Below are 25240 nucleotides of genomic sequence, written 5' to 3'. Positions count from 1 at the left end.
TTATAAATCACAAACTAACTGTTTGGAAGCATTTTAATACATTTGATTTTGTGTGCTTCATTGACCTATTCTCAGGGGCCATAACTTCAGAGATGTGTACTACACTTTTTTCTTTTTTCTACACTGAAGAGAACCTCCACTAGAGAATGTTTAGGGCATAGAGAATTCTACTTTTACTTACCAATAGTTTTACTTTCAAATTATCCAAGTAATAAAGAATTATTTTCTATCAACTTTTTGTTTTGAAAATCTTTTTAAAAATTACTTTTGAATGTAAGAAAGTTTTAGTATCTTTGTAAATAGAGGTTATATATTGAGATTTTTTTCTGATGAAAGATGTATCAAATTCATTCTCTCTCTCTCTGTTTTGGGATCAAAATGAGGGTCTTGTGCATGCTAAGCAAGTGTTTTACAACTAAGCTACATCCTTGGTGCTCACTCATGCTCATTCTCTGTCTCTCTAAATCCAAATTGTGTGTGTGTGTGTGTGTGTGTGTGTGTGTGTGTGTGTGTGTGTGTTACTTGGGATTGAACCCAGGGGCATTTTACTGCCTAGCTACCCCCCCCCCAGTTTGGTTTAACTTTTTATTTTGAAACAGGGTCTTGCTAGGTTGATAAGAGCCTTATTAAGTTGCTAAAGCTGGTCATAAACTTGCAATCCTCCTGTCTCAGCCTTCCAAGTACTGGGATTACAGGTGTGTGCCACCATGCCCAGCTTGAATCCAAATATTAGGTGTCAGTTTATTTTCAGATGGTCTGCCCTTTTCCTTTAAATTACAAAGCAAGCTGGGCATGGTGGTGCATGCTTTTAATTCCCCCCTCCCACTTGGGAGGCGGAGACAGGAGGATCACACAGGTTGGAAGCCAGCCTCCCTGGCTTTAAGAGACCCTGTTTCCAAATAAAATATAAAAAATATAAAAATAGGTCTGGGAGTGTAGCCTGGAGGTAGAAGGGTTCCATCCCTAGTACCACCAAAAAAAAAAAAAAATTACAAAGCAAAAATAATCTGGTTTTATGATTTTTTCTCTCAAAAAATAGACTGTATAAATAGGACTGGGACAAAATTTTGTGTGGTGCCTCCCTTATTCCATTTTCCAAATAATACTATTGTTAATATAACAAGTCACTGAGAATGAGGATCAGATCACTCAGGATACAGCATGCTACTCATATTTTGGACTCAAAAACCATGGATCCTATTTAATCGTTAGCATCAAATCAGTATGAAGGCAATTGTGCAGATGAGGATGATTTGATCACTGGGAACAGCACAAAGAGAACCAGCACTGGGATTGTTGAGGCTATAAAAATTCAGCAATTGAGAGTTCCAGAAAGAATTTCTGTGTTCATTTTTTTTTTTAATCACTAAATCTAAACACAGGGGAAAATGACAGAAAACTAGGAGGAATGCCATCACAGGGTCAACTATGTGAAGAAGGAAGCTGTATGCCTTCAACTCTGCAGGAGAGTGGAGAAACAGAGACAAGCAGATGTAGTGGTAGCATTGCAAAACCATTCGAATAACTTGGGTGTGATTTAATCCTTTAGAGAGACTTGGGAAGAGAGAACATGATGAGCAATAAAGATGTAACAGGGATTGAATGTGAAGCCTGAAATTAAAGTCAGAATGGAAATTGGGGTTATTAATACTTTTACTTTCACATGTTCCAAGTTGAACGTTAGCACCACAGATCTAGGCCAGATTCTGTAAAGAGATGGTTGATGATAAAAGAAGGGATAACGAATAAAAAGGTAGAGGTGGCCATGACCCTGTCCTCCAAAGAATAGCAACACCTCCTGAATCACTGCTGATACTTGAGCACCTGGGTTTAATTTGAGGTTCTCCATCCCTCTTACATTATGAGACCTAATGAGATCATGGCTGGAGGTGATATGACTGAGCTTTTTGTGGCTGGGTCATACACATTTCTGTTTTATCCCCTAACCTTGATGATGAAATCACTGTTGCAAATTGAATCAGTATTTCACTATGGCTGGCATGCAAGTTATTTTTCTCAGTACACATTTTCCTTCTTAACCAAAAATGGTACTAACAATTTGGGATCGTGTCCATTTGTGGAAAACAGGGAAGAATATGAAAATCACTTTAAATCTCCTTTTGAAAATGACTTAACTGAAAAAAATATGTTAATGTCAGTTGTTTAGAATTCAAGATTAAGATATTCTTTAAATGAATTTTAGATTAAATGTTTTTAGATTTTTGACAATCTATTTTTTAAGTTTGAAAAACTGGTTGACTATGAATTTCTAAATGATGAATTTTCTAGAAACAATGATAATACAAATAATAATAAACAAAGATCATCGTGGCTTAATTGGCTAAATACAGACTCAAATTTAGGATAGTAGTGCTCTGATTCTACCGGATATTACTTCCCATATACAACACTGGCGAAATAAAGCTATGCTTGGGGAAATACTAAGAAACTTGTTCTCAAGGTTTATGTGCTCTTCTTTCTGGGTAGTCTCCCATCCAAGAGCATATAATTATGAACTGAAGAAAATACATCATGAACCACATTCTCCATTCGACAATGTTAAAAATAAAATCCAGTTAAAATAGCAGCTGATAGAGTCCTGGTTCCATTATTGTTCTGAAATATATGTGTATATAGATAATACTCAACATATTATATATACTATGATATATATATATTATATTTCATTTATGACTTTAAGAACATGTAATGGTACCTACAAATCTGACATGTGTTCATTTTAAGACATTTTAGTTTCTTCCCACATTAATTGTACAGAAGATATTTTTTAAGGAGCAAAGGCATCACCACAAGGAATTTCAGTGTTTTCATGGAACTACTTCAGGGATTTACAGTTGCTGAAGATGTTTTAAGACTCCCGTGTCCTCTGTGTACCGGTATTGGAAAATGGCTTTAGTATTAATTTCAAAATGTAAAAAGTAGTCAGGGCTTGGGTGTTGCGCAGACACTCAGGCAGGAGGCAGCTGTTACCATGCAGAGTTCTTACCAAAAGTGATTACCAAGTACACAAAGGAGCTGTAGTTCAGGGCCTTCATATTTTAAAGACAAGTTTACATAATAAATAACTTCTAGCAGTTAGGCTAAAGCTTTCAGAGGACTTAGGATGATACAGGTCTTCAAAGAGGGCCTATACCATGTGACCCCAAGCTTGGGAAATAATGGGTGAGCCCACACTTGGGTCAGGGTAGGAGCAGATAAATGGCTTGGTCAAGCAGGATGAGAGATAGCGAATCCTCATAATAATACCAAAAGGGTTGCACAGGAGATAATGGGCAGGTCTACACCTACATCAGGAGCAGATAGGAAGACTATCTATTGGTCAAAAAGAATGGGAGATAGTGAATCCTCATAATCATACCAAAAGGCTTTCACCAGAGATAATGGGTGGGCCCACACCTACCTTGGGTCATTAGCAGATAGAAAGACTATTGGTTAAGCAGGATGGGAGATAATGAATCTTTATAAAAGTTGTTCTGTGTTTAAAACCTCAGTGTCTTGCCTTCAAGGCACTCCATTGCATTTATCTCTCTAACACAGTGCTGTATTATTTTGTCCCTTCTTTCTACCTTTGTAATAATAAAATTGCTTAAGCTTGCAGCAGTATAGTTCTGGCTATTTTTTCTACCTACCTTTCTTTCTTTCCTTCCTTCCTTCCTTCCTTCCTTCCTTCCTTCCTTCTTTCTTTCTTTCTTTCTTTCTTTCTTTCTTTCTTTCTTTCTTTCTTTCTTTCTTTCTTTCTTTCTTTCTTTCTGGTACCAGGGATGGAACACAGGGGCATTGTACCTCCAAGCTACACCCCCAGCCCTATTTTTTAGTCTTTTGATTTTTTTTTTTTTTTTTTGGTGGTACTGGGGTTCCTGGAAGCCCTTCTACCTCCGGGCTACACTCCCAGACCTATTTTTACATTTTTATTTGGAAACAGGGTCTCCTAAGCCAGCGCGCACGGCTGGCTTCGAACCTGCGCGATCCTCCTGTCTCTGCCTCCCAAACGCGGGGATTACAAGCGTGCGCCACCACGCCCGGCTAGTCTTTTGATTTTTGAAACAGGGTCTCACTGAGTTGTGAAGGGCACCGCTAAGTAGCTGAGGCTAACTGAGAACCACGATCCTCCGGTCTCCATCTCCTGAATGCTGGGATTATAAGTGTGTGCCACCACACCCAGCTCTGGCTATTTTTTCTAAACTAGCTAAAAACAAGAACTCATAGCTCCATCTCACATCATTACACTCTGTATGGATACTTGGGCCTTCTCTGCCCCTATAAGGACTGTTGAGGCTTATGTAGTACCTTTGTAGAAGATCATTTTGAAAGTTAGAAAACAAATCCTCAGTTCTAGTAAGCTGGCTTTAGCATATAAGACTCTATTGTGGAAGAAACAGTCTCAATGTAGTAAAAATAATAATAATTGTTACTGTTTCTTGTGGCATGTGCTAAGGCCAGCAAGTATGTGTTGATGAGAATCTATTATTAATATCTCTTCTCCTGTTCATATTCAGTATATCAAGCTGGTAGCTTGAAATTGGCCTTAAGGTATTTCACACATGAAAATTGCATATGCCACAAATCAGAACTCTCTACCCTCATGGAGAGCCAGTTGTTTAACATTTACCAAAAGGATAATGGAAATTTTAAATATATTATTTAATCCTTATAACACTCTTATGAGATAAATAATTATTATTTTCATTTTAGAAATTTAAAAAAAGCCAGATGTGGTGTTGCATGCCTGTAATCCCAGTGACTTAAGAGGCCGAAGCAGGAGGATCACAAGTTTAAGACTAACTTGCTAACTTAGATTCTTTCTCAGAATAAAAAATAAAAAGGGCTGGGCATGTAGCTCAGTGGCAAAGAACCCCTGAAATTTCCAGTAACTGCCAAAAAAGGGGGAAAAAAGGAAAAAAGAGATTTAAAAATGTACAGTGCATGCTGGGCGTGGTGGTGCACGCTTGTAATCCCAGCATTCGGGAGGCTGAGACTGGAGGATCGCGGTTCGCGGACAGCCTCAGCTACTTAGTGAGGCCCTCTGCAACTCAGTGAGACCCTGTTTTAAAATAAAGAATAAAAAATTGGGCAGGGGGTATAGCTCGGAGGTCAAATGCCCCTGGGTTCCATCCCCAGACCCGCAAAAAAAAAAAAGTACAGTGCATTGCTTCTTTGAATCTGGGTTCTGCCTGCTCTAAAGCCCGTAACCTATACTTTAGAAGACAACTAGCCAGGCATGGTGGCACACACCAGTAATCCCAGTACTTGGGAGACTGAGAAAGGAGGGCCACAAGCTTGAGACCAGCCTTAGCAATAGCAAGACTTTCAACAACCTAATGAGATTCTGTTTCAAAATACGAAAAATAAAAAGGGTCAGGGTATAGCTTGAAGGTAGTAAAACAGGGGGTTTCTTGAGAAGAAACCTGGTGTTTCCTTAAGATGAAACAGAGTTTCTTGAGAAGAAACCTGGCGTTTCCTTACCGGGTTCTTGTCTACGGTGAGCAAAGAATGAAACCCGCAGACTACAGGAAGGGGAGTAAAAGGTTTATTAGAAGCAGCAGGGAATGGGGAAAAGTGGCCGAACACCCCTAAGGGCTATTGGGGCTCTGATGCCCAGTAGCTGCCTTCAGGACAATACTTGAGGGTAGCCCAAACCAAATGCCTTCAGTTGCAAGCTGCTTTCCCCCAGAGTCCACACGATCTGCCAGAAAGGAAGTGCAGGTCACGCCTAGAGGCCCTCGTCGGCCTTGATGTCCAGTGGAGGCCTTTAGGTCACTACCCGAGTGTATCCCAGGCCACGTGCCTTCAATTGCACCCCACCTTCTCTCAAAGCTAACGCAACCTGTGTGAGAGAGAGAAGCTCCCCAACGGGGAGGGGTTCTCAGAGTGGGTAACCGTCCTGGTGACTGCTCTAGGGGTTTATATATGTCTCCATGTCCTCTATTGCTTGGAGTTTGGAATTCTAGGAAGCAGCTCTCAGAATTTGCATAGGGTATTTGCATGTCCTTTGAAGGGTCTCCTTTCAGTAGCAGTGTCAGACTTGCTCCAGTGATGTCTCCTGGGTTTGTTGATTAGTAAACAGATGGTTTTGTGAAGCTTTGGTCATTCGTATCTCTGAACCTGGGAAGAGCAGGAAATTAACTTTTTTCTACCGAGGCCTCTTCCCTATCTGCCTATTTCCTTTCTATCTCCTCAGTAGAACATCCCTAGGCTCTATCCCCAGTATCACACAAACACACACACACACACACACACACACACACACACACACACACACACGGGTAACTGACAGTCTTTTCCTTAGCTGGCTCTTCCATTAACCATTCATTCTATCAATCAACACTGAACCATCAGCTTTTCTAGAAAAAGGGTATTGTCCATCACAAAAAGTGCCTTGACTGGGCTGAAAATCTCTGCATGCACCGAAGAAATTCTTTTCTGTGTTTCTTCCACTTCTTGATGCAGGTGGTTCATCGGGGACTGGTTGGAGTGCAGCAAGACTTGTGATGGCGGGATGCGCACAAGGGCAGTGCTTTGCATCAGGAAGATCGGGCCTTCTGAGGAGGAGACCCTGGACTACAGTGGCTGTTTAACACACCGGCCAATTGAAAAAGAGTCCTGCAACAACCAGTCGTGCCCACCCCAGTGGGTAGCCTTGGACTGGTCCGAAGTAAGGAACTCTGAGGCTGTATGTTTTGAGATGTCATAACTATCAATACCCAAGCTTTTAATATTGAAGAGACCTGAGCATATGAACATCTTAGAACTTAACAATTAAGAACTACCCAACAGTGGATGTGGCCGAGTTATAGTTTGTTGCTGTTTATCAGGAAAAGGAGTCTTTACATCAGGGAAATCAGTGAGAAATGAAGCACTGATATGATTAAAAATACATCTAAAGTGAATTTGAAATAACATTATAGTAGGTACTCATAGAAGTTGTTGTTTTTGCTTTCTTCCTCCCTTCTTACTCTTGAGCAGCATTACAAGCTCAGATTTAGTGATATGTGACTTAAAAATGAAGTTCAATAAGATAGTCAGAATCAGGCATGATATCGTAGGACTTGAATCCTGGTACTTAGGAGGCTGAGACAGGAGTATCTCAGGTTTAAGGACAGCCTCAGTAATGTAGCAAGACTCTTAGCAACCTAGGTAGCGAGACCATGTTTAAAAATAAAAAAGACTAGGTGTAGTTCAGAGGTAGAGTGCCCCTGGGTTTCATCCCCAGTACTACAGGGGGAAAAAAAAAATAATCAAGAACTTTTCTTACCCTGAAACTTATTAAAGACCTAGAGTGACCTTTTCTAGCAACATTTTTAAAATCTATATTTTCTTTTCTTTTCTGTGGTACTGGGGATGGAACCAAGGAGAATTCTACCTCCGAGCTACACTCCCAGCCCTTTTTTCTATTCTTTGTTTTGAAACAGTCTCACTGAGTTGCAAAGGGCCTCACTAAGTAGCTAAAGCTGGCCATGAACCACAATCCTCCTGTTCCAGCCTCCCAGATGCTGGGATTACAAATGTCTACCACCACACCCGGCTTATTTTTTTAAGTAATGTTAATATTAATAGCCTAATTACATAATTTTTGTTTAAATGTTATCAATATAATTTGTGTTATATTTATCTATCTATCTATATTTTAAACTATTTTTTGTGGTACTGGGGGTGGAACCCAAGGGCTTTTCTACCTCTGGGCTATACTCCCATTCCTATTTTATACTTTATTTGGAAACAAGGTCTCACTAAGTTGCTGAGAGCCTCACGAAGTAGCTGAGGCTGGCTTTGAAACTGTGTGATCCTCCTATCTCAGCCTCCCAAGCACTGGGATTACAGGCATGTGCTACTACACCCAGCTATCTATATATTTTAAGTACTTCTACTTGTATCTAGGGAAGCGTCATGGAGCTGAAGAATATAATAAATCAAAAAGTCAAATTTAGAATTTACCATTATTTTCATTTACATGTTTAGTAAATAAGATCTAAGATTTTTGACAGCATGAATATGTACCAAATAGTCTATAATCCAGAGGTACTCAGAAAAAATGATTTTGCAGAAAATGATGTAAGAAAGCTGGGTGTGGTGGTACACTCTTTTATTCCCAGTACTTAGAAGACTGAGACAGGAGGATCAAATGTTCACAGCCTGCCTCGGCTACTTAGTGAGGCCCTCCAAAATTTAGTGAGACTTTGTTTCAAAATAAAGTATAAAAACTAGAGCTGCAGGTATAACTCAGAGGTAGAATGCCCCTGGGTTCCATCCCCAGTACCACAAAGAAAAAAAGAAAATGAGGTAAGAGATCATTAATTTTGTTTCCTCAGTACGCATAAGACATATACTACATCATTCTCCATGCTACATCATTCTCCACATTTTCCAAAGTAGACCGGAATTTTCTGCAGCATTGGCTAGAGTTAAAAAAAAAAAATGAGTATCTGGATAGAGATAAGTCTTTCAAGTTAGCAAAACAGGATGCATTTCATACTCTTTTCTAAAATATCCTTCTGGAAACATTGTGGCACTTACTTTGGGTATTTCCTGTAGACTTCACAAGTTTTTCAAATACATATGAAAAAAATTAAACATTATTCTTAGAAGCCTCTGGATATGCCTGGCGTGGTGGCGCACGCTTGTAATCCCTGCGCTTGGGAGGCTGAGACAGGAGGATCGCGCAGGTTCAAAGCCAGCCTCAGCTGGCTTAAGAGACCCTGTCTCCAAATAAAATATAAAATAGTTCTGGGAGTGTAGCCCAGAGATAGAGGGCCCTGGGTTCCATCCCCAGTACCACACACACACACACACACACACACACACACACACACACACACACAAAGGAGCCTCTGGATATAACTATTCTCCCTGTGAATCTTACTGCTTGAATGGCCTTATTTTGTTGAATGCACAAGACTAAAAAGACTGTTCAAGATGATACTTGGAACTAACAATTCTACCAGTCGTGATTGTCCATGGATTCTGGTAAGAGTCCTAACCCTAGGTTTCTTGGCTGTATTCCAGCCTTAGTAATTGTATTCTGCTTACCTAAATTTTATTTATAGCCTCAATTAAATATAAAGGCATTGGTATTAGCAAATCTATGATTATAGGAAACAAAATAGACTTCTTTTTCCTAGTAGTGGGTAAACTAACTTTTAAATTCGTTTGAAAGATAAAATTCACTGATCAAAAAATAGACATTCTTCAGGATTGTACATAATAGTGTCCAGGATCCTTATAGAAATCCATAACTATTGATTGACCATATGACAAATTTTTAATGGGGAATTCATAGCAGAGACTTTATGATTAGCTCTGTATTAGGGTTTCAGGTCAAGTCAGTATATAATTGAGAATAGGCACTATGGAGAATGTGAAGGAATCTTGTAAAAATAGGAGATTTTCATAAAAAACAACTAGAGAATAATATGATTGTTTAATAAATAGTAGATGTTCAGGCATAAATGTGTAGCTAATAAAAAAAATTCAGGTCTGAGAAGATGAGGGTAGTCTGGAATAGGATTCAAGGGCTTTTTAAGTTGATAGGGATTGAACGGAATGTGGAGGGGTAATAAAATTGAAGAGAATAGGGAGGCTGGAGGAGGTATTCCTGAAAAGAGAAACAACTGAACAGAAACACAAGAAGTATAGAAAAATTAGAGTGAGAAAAGTGTTTGTTTCATAGAATAGTGGAAGATAAGATTAAGCAAAGTAGTATTAAGTAATAGGAGGGCTTTAAAACAAAACTGCACCAAATTATCCTTTATAAGCAAAAACTAGAACAAATTTTTGCCAACCTCTGAAATATCAGAACTTCCATATATACAGAATCATTTCATGTTGGTCTCTTGACTTGTACTCTCCTGTATCATTTTGTATTTTTGTTTTAAAATAAAACATTCAAATATATTCATCTCAAGATACAGCTTATTTATATGTATTTATAACATATATACAACATATATGTATATGTTTATATATGTGTATGTTAGTGATATGCTGCTCTTCCAAATATTATTTTAAGGTTCTCTTTTGAACTCAGTTTCACATAGACTGTATTTACCTTGCCCTTAGAATCTTTATTCTTAACTATCCAGTATTTGAGGTAACTTGCTCAAATGGCTCTAAGAGGCTCTCAGGCATTCTTGCAGGCTGTCTGAAGAAATACATAGATGCTGAAGACACTTTTAGCCTTATTTCTGCCATCTTCTTTGAGATCAAAAGCTTAGATAAAATAAACGATGTTAGGGAGGTTGAGTGCATGTGTTGGCTGGAGGTATAGCACATGTGGGTCTACAACCTCAGATAAAGCACTGGTTGCTGCTCTTGTCTTTCCATAGACAATGCAAGAAAACTATGGAGGTAAGCATGGGTCAAGACATGCTGCCATTACTGTCTAGTTGAATATCGTCTTTACCTCCATCATCATCCTTTGTTCAAGGAAAAGAATTGATTTTTGCTTCATACAACCACCTGTTTATTTTACATATAAACACTGAGAGTGAGTTACACTCTTAAGCTTCTATTTTCTTACTTTACGAGGCAGCTCATCTCTTCCTTAGATGGGTTAAAAATAAATAAGAATAAACGGCATTGGATGAAATAAATGTCTGAGTATCTGTGGAGAACAAGGAGCCTGTTCTTTCCATAGAAGTTGGATACCTCCTACTAACGGAGAGAGGATGTCTCAGCAAAAGAACAGGCAATGTCCAGTCTCTTTTGGTTGACTCCTTTTTAAAAAATATACTTTTCTTGGTGCGTTATAATCATATGTCATACTGAGGTTCGATGTGATGCAGGCACACATGCACACAATACTGGGTATAATTTCCTCAGAACCCCACCCCATTCCCCCCACTCTCCTTATATGTTAGTGAAATTGGTAGTGATACTTTATATATGGACATAGCATTATTGATCTGTTTCCTTCATTGAGCCTCATTTCTTCATCAAGCCTCCTTCCTTCCCTAACCCCCTTCCACTAATCTTCTGGTCTCTCTTGTTGATTATCTATAAAGTCTTTTTTGTTTCCTATTTTCGCTCTAGCTCCCACATATGAGAGAAACATATACAACTCCTGACTTTCTGAGACTGGCCGATCTCACTTATCATAATATTCTCTAGTTCCATCCATTTCCCTGTTAATGACAGAATTTTGTTTTATAGCTGAGTAAAATCCATTGTATGTATATACCACATTTTCTTTATCCATTCACCTGCTAATAGACACCTGGGTTGATCCCATAATTTGGCTGTTGTGAACTGTGCTGCCACATAGATAGGTATGCATGTATCTCTATAATATTCTGACTTTAATTCTTTTGGAAAGATACCTAGGAGTGGTATATCTGGGTCATATGATGGTTCTAGTCCTAGTCTTTTGAGACCTTCCCTACTAATCTTCATAATAGTTGTACTAATTTATACTCTCATCAACAGTTTATAAGAGTTTCTCCACATCCTCACCAACATTTATTACTGTTGGTATTCCTGATGGTTGCCATCCTAACTGGAATTAGATGAAGTCTTAATGTAGTTTTGGTTTGCATTCTTCTGATTGTTCATGATGTTGAACAGTTTTTCATATACCTATTGGCCATTTTACAAGTATTTCACACAATTGTCTTTGACACACCCATGAAAACATCCCTCCTCTTTCTGTTCCCTCCTCACTTCCACCTGTCAGCTGTTTGAACTCTGCTGATCACCTGGGTGAGGTTCTACTGGTGAAAATATGTTGCAGTAGGAGGAATTTACCTTTTGACCCTTTACTTCTTTTTTTTTTTTTTGCTGACTATTCTAATACAGTTTTAAATTTAAATTTTCCATTGTTGTAAAGCCAGCAACCACTTTCCTTATCAGTTAAGCCCACTCAGGGATTATGGCAAGGAAAAAAAAAATAGCACCAAATCACCATGCTGGGAAATGGCTCATAAAACAGCCTTTTGTAAAGCTAATGAAGCCTCAGATTTTCCATTTCCTACCATCTATCCTCAATCTTGGGGTCACCCATACTATGTTGGGCTTTAAATGGTTTTCTATTTTTGCCTTGATTTGGCAAGTAGCTCTTGAAAGTATTGCTACATGGGGAAGATGGGGTCTAGCAAGCTTAACCCATTCTTTTTATGCATCAGAATGGATTCTCTGACTCCCACAGAGAACCCATTGAAAAAGGTTCCTTTCTTTTTTTTTTTTTTTTTTTTTGTGGGACTGGGGATTGAACCCAGGGGCATTCTACCTCTGAGCTACAACCCCAGCCTTATTTTTTATTCTTTATTTTGAAACAGGTTCTCACCAAGTTGTTGAGGGCCTCACTAAGTAGCAGAGGCTGACTTAGAACCCACATCCTCTGCTCAGCCTCCCAAGTACTAGGATTACAAGAGTACACCACCACATCTGACTAAAAAAGTTTCCTTTCTTGTACTTCTCTTGGACAAGTAGGTAACTGGCATCATATTCTACTGACTGTATAAGATTTAAATGTAGGTAACATTACTTAAGAAGGATGGGGAAGGGAAGGTTCTACCAACCATGCACCTACTTTATCTTGTTTGAGAAGACAATTGTGACATTACTTTGCCTCTTAGATTTTACTCTGTACCTATGATTAAGTAGATTAAACCTCACATCTCCTGTAAGAACTCAATGTAAATCCAAAATGTTAGCTCTTTTAATTATTACAAGTGAGGGCCAAATTGTTTTTTCTGGTGTGGTTTCAAATAATTTTTTATTCTGTGAAATATGTTTTTGCATCTTTGTAATCAAGAAACATTAAACTAAAGTATAAATATATCTCATAAAAACCACAACTTATATCCCACTGAGATAAAAAAGAAAAACAGCCGGGTGTGGTGGTGCACGCTTGTAATCCCCGCGCCTGGGAGGCAGAGACAGGAGGATCGCGCAGGTTCGAAGCCAGCCTCGCTGGCTTAGGAGACTCTGTTTCCAAAAAATAAAATAGGTCTGGGAGTGTAGCCCGGAGGTAGAAGGGCTTCCAGGAACCCCAGTACCACCAAAAAAAAAAAAAAACAAAAAAAAAAACCAGATGATATGGTCAGATTTTAAATGATGATATGGTCAGATTTAAATATGAGAGTCTACTCATATGAATAATAAAGAATAGGTATTTACCTGCAATAAGGGAAAATGGAAATAATTTTATTAAAGAATGAATTATCCACTGAAATAGTACTTCTACTTCAGAAGTTAATGAATTATTTTGAGAAAATTTTGTTATTTATAACTTTTCTTTTACTTAAAAATAAATTTTATTACTGAATTAAGTATTTAAATTTCTAATGATTACTAATAGTTTTTATTGCATCCTCAAAGTGTGCAAAAACATGCCATGTACCTGTGTATAGACCAATGGTTACCTCTGCAGCATTCACACCTACTCTACTGCCTATTAACATATTCATAAATATGCTTTCCTATAGTTTTTGTAAAAGTAGCTAAATAAAACTGAGATGGTCAAATGGACAAAGATACTTATTTATTAGCACCTACAGAGAGGCAATAGTGAAATTCAGTCCAAAGAAAACAAAAAGAAGTAAAAAAAATATAAACTAAGGATGATTCTATTTGGACATCATCTCAAATATAAGGTCAAAGGTATTTGCTGAATTCAATTCTACTTAGAATAAACCTATAGGTGTTATCCCTATGCCTTTACTTTATTATTTATTTATTTATTTATTTTGCGGTACTGAGGATGGAACTCGGGGGCATTTTACCTCTGAGCTACACCCCCAGCCCCGTTTTTCTTTTCTTTTTTTTCAGTACTGGGGATGGAACCCAAAGGCATTCTACTTCCAAGCTACACCCCAACCCTAATTTTTATTCTTTATTTTGAAACAGGGTCTCATTGAGTTTCAAAGGACATCTCTAAGTAGCTGAGGCTGTCTGTGAACCATGATCCTCCTGTCTCAGCCTCCTGAATGCTGGGATTACAAGTGTGGTGTGCGCCACCACACCTGGCTCTATTTTGTAGAAAAAAAAATTAAATATTTAATCTTATATCACTTTTGAAAAATGAAGTATTTCCAGAGACCAGAGTTGAAAGCCTCTCTTTAAACATGGAAATGTTGTGACTAGATCTATAGGGCTCAGGACTGGTGTATTCACTGAGCATGCATGTGGCAGTAGTTTACAGTAAATCCCTATCGTATGAATGAAACTATACATAGACCCAACCCTTATACATAAGAATTTTTCCCTAAATGTGTATACCTATGATGAAGTTTAAATGATAAATTAGACACAATAAAAGATTAGGAACAACAATAATAAAATAGAAAAATTATAACAATATACTATAATAAAAAGCATAGGATCTGGGGCTGTAGTTCAGTGGTAGAGGATGTGTGAGGCCCTGGGTTAAATCCAAAGCAATGCAAAAAATACACACACACACACACACACACACACACACACGCACGCGCGCGCATGCACATCATGTCTTTCTCAAGATATTATTTTGTTTTTGTTTTAAAGAACCTGTGGGTTCTTCATTTGTACACTATATCTGACTTTATCATATACCCTACAGCACTGCCACATAGTACCACAGTTACTCTGTTGTTCCACATGTTTATACACTGGTGCCTCTTTATGGATGTAGGTTCCCTTGGGCATCTTCTTTTAGAAGAGCTAAGTTCCATCACAACTCAAGACTTGCTTTGAATGGTATCTTTTCAACTTAATCAAGTTCCACTCTGCTAGGAATGTGGCAGCAGCTTCTTTGTTCACAGATACAGCCTCTCAGTGATTTTTCTATTTTTTAGTCCAAACATTTTTCCAAATTTGGGTAATCATCTCATACTTGCAGTAAGTGGCTTGGTGCCCTCCTTTTAGAGGGCCGCTTGCTGGCTCAAGGCCTATGTAGACACTTGTCTGTTCATCTTCCATTCACAAATGTAATGCCTTTTGCACCTTAACTAAGCACTTATTACATACTGTAGCCATACTTTTTGTAATTTGACGTACGATGGCAAAATTAGCATAATTTTCTTTTTCCTTCTTCACAGATTCTGAAAAGATTTGTTCTTACCATAGATCTTAGGAACCTCAGCATAGGACATTTTTCTTCTTTTCTTAAGTTGAAAATTTTCATCTTTTCAGCCAAAGGAAAGCCTTTACAGCTTGTTTTTGGCACTTCTGAATTGCCATCATTACTCCTCTGTATTTTGGGGCCATCAAGAAGTAAAACAAAGGTTACTTAAACTGAAACTCTATAGTGTGAAGACAGTAGATATAATAACCAAGATGGCTACTGATGGGAATGGGGGTGTAGCATATACACTGTGGATATACTGGACAAAGGGATGATTCATGTTCCTGGCAAGACCTGTGAGCTTTCATCACACTACTCAGAATGGTGTGCAGTTTAAAACTTATGAATTGTGTTTCTGGAATTTTCCATTTAATGATTTTAGACTACAAAACTGACGATAGTAAAACAGATAAAGGGGACACTAATATTATAGTTTCCATCCATTAACTAATTTGAGAATCTAGTGGATTATCGATCTCTGCTGCTATAGGATAGAATATCCTTGGCTTATTTCATAGGTTTTTTCATGTAATTTTCTAAAATGATTTCTTGCCTAAGTACAAGATTTCATTATCTGATTAGCTTTGCATATATCTGCACATTGTCCTACAGATGGCTTGTGTCTATTGACATTTGTCTTTCAGAACTTTATTCTATTAAGAAGTAGCCATCTGGATTTTTCTGTATTCCTCAGAGCTTCAGATTCCTCACCTGTAAAATTAGCATGATGCTTCATAGCGTTTCTGTGAGGATTAAGTAGGTCGCTACATGCAAAGAAATTAATAAATAGTGGTGCTACTTTCTCTTTTTATTCTTCTTATGTTAATCTTATTTGTTTTGGTTTCCTGGGGACTTCTCAGACACAGATGAATGAATTGTCTGTCTGCGTTGTCTGCCTTCCTTAATTACAAGCAGGACTTGGCATACACTCTTAGGAAAGACTGCTAGATATTACTACATTCTTGAAACAAGAGCAGAAACTTCTTGCTACTGGAAAAAGAGATTAGAAGAAGCAAAGGGCATATGGCTCAGCCTTTAATATGTATGCACATAATTTTTAAATGTGAAGGGGGAGGGGAGTGGAACAGGTGCAGATTCAATGCATGCTCCCAAGTTAGAAGCTAATTATAGCCTCGTGATACAGAAGTGGAGTCACTGTCCATCCTGTGTTCCTGCCTACCTCATTAAAGTATGAAGAATCCTTCTATCCCCTCATACTTCACCTCACTTTATTTTTACAGTAATTAATGAATGAATATTTGTTATGTATTCTTTTTCTTTTGCGGGTCTGGGGATGGAACCCAGAGGCATTTGACCTCAAAGCTACACCCCTTGCTCAATTTTTTATTCTTTATTTTGAAACAGGGTCTCACTGAGTTGCAGAGGGCCTCACTAAGTAGCTGAGGCTGTCCGCGAACCGCGATCCTCCGGTCTCAGCCTCCCAAATGCTGGGATTACAAGCGTGCGCCACCACGCCCGGCTTGTATTCTTATTATTATGTTTCCACCAGGACTAAGAGTAGCCTGGCAATAGAGTAAAAACAGAGGCATGGACAATGAGTAGGCCCTGAAGAATGAGTCAGAAGGCCTGGGGTTTCACGCTAGGTCTACCAGTTGCTCTTCAGATTTTATTAAGTCACTTATGCTTTTCTTGTCTGTAATAATTTTCAAAAAATTACCTAATAATGTATTTTAAAACATTTTGTGAACTGTGAAGCTCTAATGGAATATAAGGTGATGGGGTTATTATTGCCAATGATAATATTAATCTTAGGAGGGCAGCACAGACTTTAAGGCTGTGGCTTGGATGAGGAGAAAATGTGATCAGAGCAGGGCTAGATATAAGTGGGGCAAGCTGAAGAGACTGGGGCCAGGGCTCTGGTCATCGTATGGAAATTATTACATGATTTGGTTCCTTCAAATAGGAAATGATAAGGTTGTTGTGAAAAATTAAATTAGACAACATGTGCAGTATACATAATATAATACCTAACATCCAGGAACAGCTTAGTAAGAGTTAGCAGTAAAATAGTCCTTCCGTTTAATATCTGTCCAGCTTTCTACCAATCACTTACTCTAAGCTTGTTTCTTCGTTTTAAAAATAGAATAATAATTGTCATCTCACTTTATAAATTACAGCACTGAGCACACACTTGGCATATACAGTGTTTGTCAAATATCTACTATTAGTAGTAGTATTTAGTGTCAGGGAAGAAAAGAACACCAGGAGAGGGTCCCAAGGATTTTCCAGAGATGTGAAAAAGAATTTCAGCAGGTGTCAGTAGAGGCAGAGAGATTTATGTAGGAAAATTAGAATACACATTAAAGGGAGAATGTGAGCCATCTCCAGTGAAAGACGCCTTTGGTGTTCTTGGGCCTTTTTTTCTTTTAAAGAAAATTTGGTGAAGGGAAGGTATGTAAGGATGACATCTGTGACCACAAGACAATTTACGGTCATCTGGTCCTCTTCAGTATTCTTGCGTCTGATCAGTAGATCTACTGGCTTATCAAGATATCATATCTCTCTTGTTTAAATTACTATAAGGGTTGCTGGCATGGTAGTACAAACTTATAGTCCTAGCATTCAGGAGGCTGAGACAGGAAGATCTCAGTTCATGGACAGCCTCAGCTACTTAGTGAGGCCCTTTGAAACTCAGTGAGACCCTGTTTCAAAGTAGAGAGTAAAAATATAGGGCTGGGAGTGTCGTTCTGAAGTAGAATGCCCCTGGGTTCCATCCCTAGTACCACACACACACACAATAATAATAATAATAATAATAATAATAATAATAATAATAATATATTGTTATATATAATAATATATAATATATAATATATAATATATAATATATAATATATAATATATAATATATATTATGAGGGTTAACAGTACACAAAGTAATTATCATAGATAAATTTATTTTTGGTTAAGATTTACAGATTTCTTAGGAATTTGGGAGTGACCATCCTGGAAGAGAGACAGGGTCAGGGAGTGAAAAGCCTGGAAAAGTATATGGAACTTCTGAAATAAATTTTTATATTTTTCTTTTTCCTTTATGTTCCTTTCTACCTATTTCTTTTATTTCTTCTATACTATCTCAGCATTACTAAGAGTAGTTACTGCAGGAACTGTCTTAGCTTTGTGCCTAGCCCTGGACTAGCACTAGAGAGTAGTGCAAATATCTAGTATGGCTGGGATTTAGAGAGGAATCTGGAGAGGTAAGTAGAACCTAGTATCATGTGGTACATGTATTTAAAGAGTTTGAACTTTTATCTAGAAATTAATAGTAAGCCATTGAAGAATTTTCTTTTGTAATCAAAAGGTAATTTTTTAAATCAAATTTGTGCTTTAGGAAAGTCTCTCTGAAGACCAGAGAGTGGATTGGAGTGGGGAAGAGCAAGAAACAGGAGACAGGAAGCAGTTGCAAAACTTTCTGTGGGTAATGATGTTTGTCTGAAGTAAGGCTAGCACAGGGGAAATGAAAGGAAGTCAGAAGGTGTGAGATTGGTTTGAGGTTTGGATTAATAAGACCCAGTGGTTAATTATGTGGGTAGAGAGAGGCAATAGGAGGATATAAGGATGGTGGTCTTGCAGTAGCAGGGAGCAAGAATTTCTCTCTTGATATTAACCCTGTAACTATCGACTCTTTTATTTATTTATTTATTTACTTACTTACTTACTTACTTACTTACTTACTTACTTACTTACTTATTGGTGGTATTGGGGTTCCTGGAAGCCCTTCTACCTCCGGGCTACACTCCCACACCTATTTCATACTTTTTTATTTTTGCAAAGAGGGTCTCTTAAGCCAGCAAGGCTGGCTTCGAACCTGCACGATCCTCCTGTCTCCACCTCCCAAGCGCGCACCACCACGCCAGGCCTCTATCGCCTCTTTCAAAGCTATCTTGGAAAGCACTGTATGTTATCCTCCTATACAATGCATCTTAATGAAGCTTTTTCTAAACTGAAGGAAATGGGTTCTGTTACTACATTCATTTTGATAAAGAGCTTGTATGAGATTCTTGATTTTCACCTGAAAAAAAATCTATATTTTTCCCTTCTCTATGACATATACCAGGCTCAAAGATCGCCTCTGACAATGGTTGTTCACTAAGACATCCCCTTCATCAGGAAAATCAGAACCATAATCTCTCCAGATAGAGGCCACCATCTATTTAATAGGTGCTTACTTAATGTTCCCAACTGGATCCTGAGATTCGAGTGTGTTATGTGTGTACTCAAAGATGAAACAGAAGTGGAGTAATTTTCAAGAGCTTGTAATTTGGTGGAGATGAGAGGATATATCAATTAATAATTATAAAACAAGCCAGTGGTGACTAGGTGCACAAGAATTTATGTTTTATATCTTCTCTCTCTCTCTCTCTCTCTCTCTCTCTCTCTCTCTCTCTCTCTCATCTCCTTTCTTCTCTCTCCTCTCTCTCCCCTTCTTGTCCCATTCCCCCTTCACTCCCTCTCTTTCTGTGGTACTGGGGATTTGGCCCAGGAACATTCTACTTCTGAGGTACACGCCAGCTCTTATTTTTTATTTTGAAACAGGGTCTCCCTAAGTTACCATGCACTGGCCCCAAACCTGAAATCTTACTGTCTCAGTCTCCCAAGTACAGGAATTACAGGTATGTACCACAGCGCCCAGCTATGTCACTTACAGAATTTAATACTAGCCTGTGTTCACATGTTCATCTCATAAAGGCTGCTATGAGCTTCTTGAGGGTAGAGACTATGTCACTCAGTTTATATCCCTTCCCCAGTCTTCTATAGCTCTTTTAGGAGATCAGGAAATGTATTTTGAAAGAAAGATATGATACAGTGCTTCCATACGTGGTAAGTAAGGTCCTTACTCGAATGAAGGATGTACGGATTTTAAGGGAAGTTCCAGACATGTGGCAGAAAAGGCTGAGGAACTTCAACCAGGTACCATGTTAAAGAGGTGACTTACAGAAATACCTAGAGATGAAGTAGACGACAGGAGATGTGGCAAAGAAAGAAGCATTTTTCCTCCATATGAAGAACAGACAAACCCAATTCTAAAGAATAGTCACGTTCATTATATTTTTAACTGATGGACAAGGAAAATCCAGAGATTTTCTGTGCAGTAAACCTTCATCTGTATCCATGTGTTCTTAGCCACTACCCCATAAGAACAGTTGATCTATGCCACCCCTGACTTGATTCACAGAGAAAAGTTCTCTGGTCTACAAATAACATAAAAATTCTTTTTAGAAGAACACACCCAGAAAGTAGAAAACCAAGGATTTCACATTCCAAAAATTAGCTGAATCTTATCACAGCTGAATGAGGCCAAGGATAGGGAAGAGAGGGATAAACCTATCCCTAAGAAAATCACTTAGCCAAGAAAAGCAAACATTGGCTTTAGCTCTTAAAGACCTTAGGGAAAAGCTCAACATACTTTTACTTAATAACTTAAAAAAAAATTCCTACCTGAGAGACTTTGCCTAAAATTTAGTGTATATGTATATTGTGTACATATGCACATTAATGTTAAGACTTCCCTCAAGTTTTCATCTTTTCTGTTATTCATTAGTATTTGTTTTTATTTCCAGTGCACTCCAAAGTGTGGCCCGGGATTCAAGCATCGGATTGTTCTGTGCAAGAGCAGTGACCTTTCTAAGACATTCCCAGCTGCACAATGTCCGGAGGAAAGCAAGCCTCCCGTCCGTATCCGCTGCAGCCTGGGCCGCTGCCCTCCTCCTCGCTGGGTGACAGGAGACTGGGGCCAGGTATGACAGTGGGACTGTGGGCTCCAGCTGATGCCGTGCCTTTGGACACAAACCCAGTCTCCTGATTTGATCATTAGAAGTGCTTGAGAGATGAGTGACAAGGAACACAGAGAAATCTAAGTGTGAGATCTGAGTGAAGCAGTGTACATACCACAGCATCATATGCTAACACACTTAGCCATGTTTCTCTCACACCCGTATATACCCATTTTTATCCATTCTTTGGATCCTGCTATTTTAAGTTAAAAAAAAATCCTAGAAGCTGGGCATGGTGGTGCTTGCCTGTAATCTCAGTATCTAGGAAGCTGAGACAGAAGAATTGTAGGTTTGAAGACGGTCAGCAATATAGCAAGACTGTGAGCGACCTAGTGAGACCCTGTTTCAGAACAAAACAAAATAAAACAAAAGGTCTGGGGGTATAGCGTATAAGTAGAATGCCCCTGGTGCAATTCCTAGTACAAGAAAGAGAGAGAAAAGAGAAATGAGAGAGAGAGAGAGAGAGACAGAGAGAGAGAGAGAAGAGGGGAGAGGGGAGAGAAGAGAGAGAAAAGAGAGAGGAGAGAGGAGAGAGGAGAGAGGAGAGAGGAGAGAGGAGAGAGGAGAGAGGAGAGAGAGAGAGAGAGAGAGAGAGAGAGAGAGAGCGCACACAAGCCAGAGATTTGAACAAGCCAAAAAAATGTGGACTCTAGTCCAATCATTCCTCTCAACTAATTTAAGAACAAATTAATTAATACCAGTGCAAAATAGAAATAATTCCTTTTAACCTCATAGAAAGGTTTTGAGGGCGTTAGTTAACTTGAAAATGTGATTGACAGTCTTATAAATATTAATATTTATTTTTAAAATTATTTTTCTCTGATGGACACTGCTCTAATGGGAAGCAAGTGTATAGGGATTTTGGTATGCATTTTTATATTAGACTAATTTCCATTTTATATTCCAATTTCTATTTTTTCTTTTTCTTTATATATCATTATTTTGTGTTATCTCACTGTAGATCACCTTCAGTGCTATAAAAATGGGACAGCTCTCACCACAAAAATGATAACTATGTGAGGTAATGCCCATAATTAATTAGCTATATTTAATCATTCACACACATACATGCACATACACATATACACACACTTGAAAATGTCAAGTTGTACACAATAAATATACACAATTTTGTCTGTCAATTTAAAATTTCTTTTAAAAAATTACCAAGTTGATATATTTGGATAGAAGGAAAATCAGGCATTGTTCTTGTCAATGTGAAAAAAGGGTGGGGCACGTGGCATGCACCTGTAATCTCAGTAATTCGGGAGGCCAACGCAGAAGGATGGTAAGTTCAAGGCCAGCCTTAGCAATTTAGCAAAACCCAGTCTGAAAAGGGTGGGAATATACCTCAGTGGTAGAGTGCCCATGGATTTGATCCCAAGAACCAGAAAAGAAATTTGAAATAGATGTCAAAAAGGAATCTATTAAGTTATATTTAAAAATAATAACATAGAAAGTGAATTTATCCTGTGGTTTCATAATTGCCTTGTAGCTAGTCATTTTCTAATATCTGAGAAGCAAATAAATCATAAAAGCATGTAACTATGCCAGTATGATTTTGTTTGTGCTCTGGGCCTGCCATCGTTTATTAAAAATGGCATTTCAGGGGTTGGGGATGTAGCTCAGTGGTAGATCACTTGCCTGGCATGTGTGAATAATCCCTGGGTTTGATTCCCAGTATTGCCAAAAGAAGGAAGAGTGGCATTTCGTGGAAGTGGTTAACAAAAATTCTGACCAAAATTATTCCATTTTTCCAGAGCATAGCAATATATTTTGATTCTTTCTTTCTTTCTTTCTTTCTTTCTTTCTCTCTCTCTCTCTCTCTCTCTCTCTCTCTCTCTCTCTCTCTCTCTTTCTTTCTTCTTTTTAGAAAGGGAATAAATTTTCAGTATCCATTAAGGTAACTAAGTATATTTTGTTTTATGCTTAGCCCTATGGGGAAACATGTGATGGTAAAATAATTAAAGTTTTGCATCTAGATAAAAGCAATAATATAATTTTTACAAAGTTCAAAGGGAATATACTTGATAAGGCTAAACATTATGTGCAGCTAATTGTAAAAATATGTTTCATTGTAAATATGTAAGAGCTTCCCAATACACACTTGATATTATTAAAAACTCTACACAGACATGCTGAAGGTTTTTATTTTAAACCAGGTAGTCATTTTCTTTCTTACAGTCTTTTTTTGCAATGTACTATAATATAAAGGTTAGTTGAAAGTTTTTGTATTTTAGTAAATTCTCCAAAATTATATTGTCAATTTGAGGTTATGCTTTTAAATGTTGTCAAGTCTTTCTCTTTCCACCTATATTTTCACCTCAATATCCTAAAATTCAAAATAACAAGGGGAAACACATTTTTAAAGAAGCTTTAATACATTTTTATAGTGCATTCATTTTTCATTCTATATTAGAAAAGTTTTTTCTTTTAAATGTCTAGAGAGAGAGAGAGAGAGAGAGAGAGAGAGAGAGAGAGAGAGAGAGAGAGAGAGAAGATACATGTTCACTAGCTAATACCAAACCACTGACTTGGACCTTAGAAAAACCCAATTACTATTCAAGCTGTGTTTTCGACTGACTGTACTGGTAGGCTCCATAGCAGTCACTGTTATTACACTAAACTAAGATCTTGATCAGACACAGGGCACTCCAGTGGGTCATCAGATTATTTTCCCACATACCTGTATTAACCAGGGATCAAAAGTGATCTTCCCAGCCCTAGAGTCTCTGATTATTCTGCTTATTGTGAGAATTTTCTCATTAATTAGAGTTTACCAGCCTTGTTTGGAATTATTGGAGTGATATCCAGGAAATCTCCACCTGTTATCTCCTGGGGACTGTATTGCATCTATTTTCTAGGATACTATAATCCTTGAGGTTTGAAACCAATTGTAATAGCATAACCTCATCGTATACCTTTGAAAGATATACACATATGAACTTTAAAAGTTGACGTCTGATATTTGAAATGGTAACGTTTTTGCCTCCTGAAAATCATTAATATCAGCACCCTTGTTTCTCTGTGCCTTTGATTTTAGTGTTCTGCTCAGTGTGGCCTTGGACAGCAGATGAGATCTGTGCAGTGTCTCTCCTACACAGGACAGGCCTCTAGTGACTGTCCAGAAACAATTCGGCCTCCGTCAATGCAGCAGTGTGAAAGTAAATGTGACAGTACCCCCATCTCTAGTACTGAAGGTGAGTTTCCCATGGGAAAGGGGCCTGTGGTCTCCAGTGACTCGCCTCTGCTGTTCCCAGGACTGAAGAGTGCCATAAAACCTTAGTTAAGGGATACTTTGTACAGAATGTTTGTAGAAGTTGTATATGTACTGGACTGTAATCAGGAAATCTAAGTTTTTTCCTGGCTCTTTCACAATTATTCAACCTTGTTAAGTCAATTAACCTCTCTGGAGTTAAGTTTACATAGCTATAAAATGAGAGAGTAGTGGATAATCTCTAAGGTCATGTGCAATTTAGTATTCTATGTTGAACTTATACAGAGGTCATTTTCTTCAGGAAATTATGTTTTGTAAATGGTCTAAATAGAGGTATCCCTCTTCTCTGAGACTGTAAATTATTAGCAATCAATCACCTGGGTTGAGCAAGGAGTCAAAAGATAAATCAAAAGATAAAGGTTAATTGATGGAAAGGATGTAACTATTATAGTAATATAATGTGTTGGGCATTGTATTACATCATTTATAGATATTATTTATTTTATTTATCTTATATACATAAGCACACTCTCCCTCTTGGTATATATGTGTGTGCACATTACCTTATACACTTCTGACAGTACTCTTCTGATACATGTTACTATTAATGAGGGAACTAGGACACAGAAGGGGGGAGTGACTTGTCCATATTATAAAACTAAGAAGAGGCAGAGTCAGAATTTGAACCCAGATTTGGCAGAGCCAAAGGCATGCTCCAGTTTCCACTATACTCATACAGTATTCTTAATTTACTCTTTTTTTTTTTTTTGGTGGTACTGGGGTTCCTGGAAGCCCTTCTACCTCCGGGCTACACTCCCAGACCTATTTTTACATTTTTATTTGGAAACAGGGTCTCCTAAGCCAGCGCGCGCGGCTGGCTTCGAACCTGCGCGATCCTCCTGTCTCAGCCTCCCAAGCGCGCTTAATTTACTCTTTAAAATAGAATACTTGAAGCTGGGGGTGGACTTCAGTGTTAGAGTGCTTACTTGACCTGTGTAAGGCCCTGGGTTCAGTTCTCAGCACCAAAAGAAAATAAATGGGACACTTTGACATGAAAATAATTTCTACTTTTGAAGTACATACACTTCTATAAAGCTTTAATCATTACTGAGAAAACTGGCTTCTGACATGTTCACAATAACATATCTGTTGAAGTTATGTTTATAGCTTCAT

At 38.1% G+C, this 25240-nt stretch overlaps 1 protein-coding gene across 1 annotated transcript in view; it reads left to right on the top strand.

Moving 5' to 3' along the window:
• The window catches only part of ADAMTS6 (ADAM metallopeptidase with thrombospondin type 1 motif 6), a gene marked incomplete at both ends in the record, with an annotated part of 308213 nt that overhangs the window by 271130 nt on the left and 11843 nt on the right, over positions 1-25240 (top strand). Inside the window, 3 exons of the mRNA XM_080703170.1 lie at positions 6469-6673; positions 20638-20814; positions 23894-24050. Of these exons, the coding sequence (XP_080559296.1) occupies positions 6469-6673; positions 20638-20814; positions 23894-24050 (539 nt within the window). The remainder of the gene's footprint in view (positions 1-6468; positions 6674-20637; positions 20815-23893; positions 24051-25240) is intronic.

Source organism: Muscardinus avellanarius (assembly GCF_963383645.1).
Source record: "Muscardinus avellanarius genome assembly, chromosome: 1".
Classification (NCBI taxonomy): Eukaryota; Metazoa; Chordata; class Mammalia; order Rodentia; family Gliridae; genus Muscardinus; species Muscardinus avellanarius.
Note: the sequence above shows the minus strand (reverse complement) of the source record. Positions and strands in the feature narration are given on the sequence as shown.